Source organism: Pipistrellus kuhlii, unplaced genomic scaffold (genome assembly GCF_014108245.1).
Source record: "Pipistrellus kuhlii isolate mPipKuh1 unplaced genomic scaffold, mPipKuh1.p scaffold_m20_p_22, whole genome shotgun sequence".
Lineage (NCBI taxonomy): Eukaryota > Metazoa > Chordata > Mammalia > Chiroptera > Vespertilionidae > Pipistrellus > Pipistrellus kuhlii.
In genome coordinates, this window is record NW_023425521.1 from 8,431,339 (window position 1) to 8,436,889 (window position 5,551).

Here is a 5,551-nt window from a genome sequence, read left to right on the forward strand (position 1 = left end):
AACAATACTCCTACTATACATTAGGTACTCTCAGATACATGGAATTAATAATGAATAATGAACACATTCTTTGCACAAAGACTTTTAATAATTCCCAAAATTCAGAAACATCTTCATTGCAGTCCTCTTAGTTTACAAATGACAATCAGGAACCAGGGGCCTGGGCCTGGATGGGAACAAGGAGTAAGCCCTAGAAAACCATTTATTCCTGGGGCTCTGGTCAGTTTTATTTGTAAATGGGAAGGGAAGAAAATAACATGAAGTGGAGGCAAGAAGAAGAATCCCCATGGGAGGAGAGGAGTTTTAGAATGACTCCACAGCAGGCCTGCACCCTGCCTCATCCCATGTGACATCCTGTTACCCAGTAGGAGAGTGGCCGGCCGGCACAGTGTATTGACCATGCTGCCCTGTGGAGAGAAAAAGAGTGGTTCTTGCTTCCCACACACGTGGCCCAGCTCTTAGTCAGTCTTCCACACAGAGCAACTTCATTCCTCGCTCTCTCATCTATCTTTCTGCAGTCCTTCTAATTTTCCCTTTAAGTTTCCCTTGTCCATGGTATTTGTCCTCTCCCCACCCCCACCTCACCCCCACCCCCCGGTCAGTATGCTTTGACATTTTAAAATCCTTATCTCCTCCTGAAGGGGGAGAATACTGTTGTACAGCTGAGATTTACTAATATATAAATATTCCAGGTTCAACCATTGGCTCTCCCTCCAGAAAGGCTCAGCCCTAACGGTCATTATAGTTTTATAGAAAACACATTTTTATAGAAAACTAGAGAACCAGTGCATGAAATTCGTGCATGGGGGGAGAGAGGCTGTCACCTCAGCCTAGCCTGCACCCTCCCCAATCCAGGGCCCCTCTGGGGATGTCCGACTGCCGGTTTAGGACCGATCCGTATGACTGTCCTAAACCGGCAGTCAGACATCCCCCTTACAATCCGGGACCCCTGGCTCCTAACTGCTCACCTGCCTGCCTGCCTGCCTGCCTGCCTGCCTGATTGCCCCTAACCGACCCCCTGCTGGCATAGTCACCCCTAACTACCTCCCCACTGGCCTGTCACCCCTCTCAGCCTGGTCACCTCTTACTGCACCCCCTGCCAGTGTGGTTGCCCCCAACTGCCCCCCTCCCACCAGCCTGGCCACTGCTCACTGCCCCCCTCTGCTGGCCCAGTTGCCCCTCACTGCTTCCCTCTGCCAGTCTAGTTGCCCCAAATGTCCCCCCCCCCCCTTTTTGGCCTGGTTGCCCCATGCAGCCTGCTGCTCAGTCATTTGGTCACCCCTCTCTAACCCCCCTGCTGACCTGGTCTCCCCACACAGCCTGTTTGTTTTGGATGCAATGGTCACTTATATATATATATATATATAGATGTTGCTGCCAGTTTTGGAGAGAGAAACCCTGTGGCGGCCATGATTGCGTTACTTTAATTGTTCCCATCTCTACAGCTGATTGAACCAAGTGGGCACATGGGGTTGAAGCTGAGCCAATTGGATTCTCTAACCCAGGCACTTAGACTGGGACTGGACTTAGCCAGTCTCAGTGGTTGCTTGGGATATTAGATCATAAATTTAGGCGGCATAGTCTATCTTATAGACCGGGAGCAGGGAAAGCTGGTCTGCAGAGGGAGTAGTAAAGCAAATGCACCAAGAGAAGCAGAGACCTGCCAATTTCCAGCCCAACTTCCACTGTGTTCCTGAGGCCCACAGAAGGGGTGGGCTCAGCAAGTCACCGAGTCTTCTCAGATCAACTCTCTCTCAGCTAGTCAAATTGTTTTGTCACTGCAGCCAAAAGACTTTTCTTTAATATCAGAGAAAGAGCTAGATCCCAGGCCTTCACATCAGAGTTCCAAGCCCTGTCACTACCCTACACTTGTCTAGACTGCAGAAAAGGTCTGGGCCCTGCCTACTGTCCCTTTCTCCCCTTCTTGGGGCTCTGCCCGCTAACTTAGTCCTACAGCATCCTCCTCACCAGTTCTTCATCCCCCCTGCTTTGGACACAATCTTTTTTGCACACTTGATGGTTGAGAGAAGATTGGGGCTCAGCAGTTCTGAAAAGGAGAGAGAGAATACCTGTGAGAGCACAGGACAGTCCCGAAGGCTGAGGCAGACTCCTGCTCTCCCCGCCTTTTTCCTGGGGGCTGAGTACTTCCAGAGCTGCAAGGCCTCCCTCCTACAGGCCCCTTTAGACATCCCTACAGCGCCTGCTGGAGGTCAGGGTGGGTCTGTTTACGATGGTAGTTTTTAGCCAGAGTAGATGGTGGTTCACCCAAACTTTGGAAGTTTTTAGGGAAAGAAAATGCCAAAATAGGCAGCACAGAGAGCACAGTGAAATCCTAGGTAAATCTTTAGGTAAATATCCAGGGATGTTAATCAGAATACAAAAGATGAGGTGAGGGGCAGTCATGCAACTGTGGAGTCTATTGGATCAGCTCTGAAATGGGGAGTTTGCCCTTTGCTTTTGGTCAGATCGTTAGCCAGAGACACTTATTGCTTTAGAAGGACACTTTTGCCGTGACCAGTTTGGCTCTGGATAGAGCATCAGCCTGCGGACTGAAGGGTCCCAGGTTCAGTTCCAGTCAAAGGCATGTACCTTGGTTGCAGGTACATCCCCAGTAGGAGGTGTGTAGGAGGCAGCTGATCAATATTTCTCTCATCGATGTCTCTAACTCTCTATTCCTCTCCCTTCCTCTCTGTAAAACATCATTAATAAAATAATAAAAAAATAGAAGGACAACTTATTGATTAGCCTCCAGACAGGTTCATCAGTCTGGCCACCACTAATCCGATAAGCCTCAGTTTGCTCTTCTGTAAAGTGGGAATACTAGTTTTCACAGAATGAAAGTTGGATGACATCAGCTATGCATGTAAAGTGCTTAGTACATAAGCACTGTTGGCTGCTGCAGGCTGTGCAGAGCCTTTCTGGACCCTGCTCGAGGGCACAGAAGAATCTCCTCTAACTGATGAGCATTAGGGTCACCAGTCAAACCTACTCAGTAAAGAAAGCCCCCGATTCCTTGAGCCATCCCTCTGGGGACACTTTCAGACTGCGAGTGGAAAGAGAAGTGTTGTGAGTAAAACTTGGTCATCACTGCCCTCCCCCCGCGCTCCCCCGACCCCCCTGGGGCCCTGGCCAGACCTTTACATGCCACGTGGCAAGTGTTTTCCGAGTGACTCTGGTAATCGTTGCACCAGTAGTGGCTGTTGATCTGGAAGATGCCATAGTCAGAGCTGCCATCTGCATATTCATTTACCTTTGATATATTGAAATGGCTTTCCACAAAAGCTAGGCACAGCCCTTGGGAAAAAAGAGAAAAGGGTGCTAGAGGAGGCCAAGCTGAGAGAGAAGGGAGATGAAGGAGAAAGGGATATGAGGACTCAAAAGAAAGGAAAAAGGCCTAAGAGACTAGATGGGACTGGTGGGCTAGAAACACCTCTTAGCTCCTCCTCCCATCCTTTGGTCCATCAACCCACCCATCAGTTTAACGATTCATCTTTCCGTCCATGCTTCCGGCACTTAACAATCACCTGTTGTGTGCCAGGAACTGTGCAAAGCCCAGCGAGGGACGTTTAGCTGGGCCAAATACAGATGCTACCTTCAAATGGCCTATACGACAAGAATGAAGATATGGACCTACAAATACCACAAATAAAAGATGAACGTGTTGTAGGACAGGTGTGCACAAATTCTGGGCAAAGTGGAGATATCGCCAGCATGCGATAGTATGAAGCCTTTGCATTGACTGTTCCCTCTGGCTGGAATGCTCTTCCCCTAGACATTTGGGTGACATGCCCTTTACTTTATTCAGCACCATTCAATGTCACCTCCTCAGGAAATACTCTTGGAAATACTCTGGTCTTAACCATGCAAATTGACTGTGTCTTTGAAAGCTTAATTCAATTTTAAGTAACTTTAAATTTTAAATGTAAATTATAATTTTAATTAAAATGTTAAAACAAGTAACTTTTTATGCAAAAATATTAAAATATATAATTCTAGCATTCAACATCCATCTAGATACCACTGTAAATAATTAGAAACTGCCCCCTTCCTTGACTTCCTTTCCAGCACAGTGTTACCTATCACCTGTCCCCCTGCTTTATTCTTCTGTATAGCACTTGTCAACACCAGGAAGTACTTTATATGTTTTGTGTTTGTTCATTGCTTGTCTCTTCCCCAGAATGTGAACACTCTGAGAGAAGTAGCTTTCTTTACAGTATACCCCTAGCACCTAAAATAGTTCCTGTACATAATAAATACTCGGTCAATAATTGCTGAATGAATATGGGATGTTGGGAAAGGTGTCTTGGAGAGGGCTGCGTTTTGAACTTGGCTTTCAAAGACAAGAGCGAGAAAGAAAGATGGCCAAGTAGGAGATGACCAAGACAAGAGAGATGAGGGGGGTGGGAGGCCGAGGGCACTCACAGTCACTCACGGAGTAGCCCTCAAACCCATCCAAATCCTCCTGGTGCAGCACCTTGGCCAGGTCGCAGCGGTTGATGAGGCTGGCCTGGTTTATGGCAGCGAGGCAGCTGAACAAGGAGATGAATAACGCCCTTGTCATCCTCAGAGGGGAGGTCAGCTGGGGGCCTGCAGTTCTTTTGGTCTCACAGACTTCCTGCTGGTTTTCTCTGAGAGTCTGAGAAATCTGCAAAGAGAAGCCAAACATCCTCACTCACGGCCCCCCCTCCTGGCTGTTTCCAGTCTCTTCTTAATCATTATGTACTATTCTGACTGACGGGGGATGCATAACCTGTATCTAATCCCAAGGAAACATCAGACAAGCCAAACAGAGGGAACGTCTAGAAAATAACTGGCTTATATTCTTCAAAACAGTCAATGCCATGAAGACAAAGAACGGGCTATTTTTACACATGTGGTGTTTGTGTGTGTGCGTGTGCGTGCGTGCATGCGTGCGTGTGTGTGTGTGTGTGTATCTTTCCCTTTACACTAGGTATATGTTCCTGAGAGCTAAGGCCTTAGTTTCTCTCTCCACCACCAGACATAAAGCATTTTCTGCTTGAACAAGGTGGCTACCCGGATGGCCTGTCTCCTCACAGGCCTTTTGTTCTGTCTTCTAAGACTCACTCCATGCCATCCTGAGCTTGCAACCATTCTTTTGTTTCTGTCTCCCACCCTAGAGGTGCCAGACTTAGCAAATAAAATCACAGGATGTCCAGTTATACTAGAATTTCAGACAAAACTACGAATAGTTTTTTAGTATAAGTATGTCTCATGCAACCCTACCCTGTCCTGACTGAGCAGGTTCCTTCAGAGTCACGTGTCACTAAGCCGTGGAAAGCAGTGAAGTCCGCTCTTGAGGTCCCCTTGGGGAACACATTGGTTCTGGCAGTTGCATTCTTACCTCCCCTTCTGAAGCTGACCTCTCTCCTCCCCCTCTCTCACTCCAGCCCCAGCTGGCCCAGGAAACTCTGAGAGAATCTGTAGAACAAAGCTGTTTGGGTAGAAGCCTCCTCTTCCTCATGAACTATATACTCTAGCCCCACCCAGCTCACAGCTCTGCCTGTTCTAAACAAGGTGGGAATGCTGGGCA

General features: G+C 47.9%; 1 protein-coding gene across 1 annotated transcript; it reads right to left on the reverse strand.

The window, feature by feature from the left end:
* LYZL6 (lysozyme like 6) lies at positions 1–5,551 on the reverse strand. The gene is made up of 4 exons (XM_036451625.2): positions 4,423–5,551; positions 3,136–3,294; positions 1,969–2,047; positions 1–407 (listed from the first exon to the last, which is right to left on the reverse strand). Exons 1-4 carry the CDS (start codon positions 4,664–4,666, stop codon positions 338–340), a joined length of 552 nt encoding a protein of 183 aa, XP_036307518.1. The 5' UTR covers positions 4,667–5,551; the 3' UTR covers positions 1–337.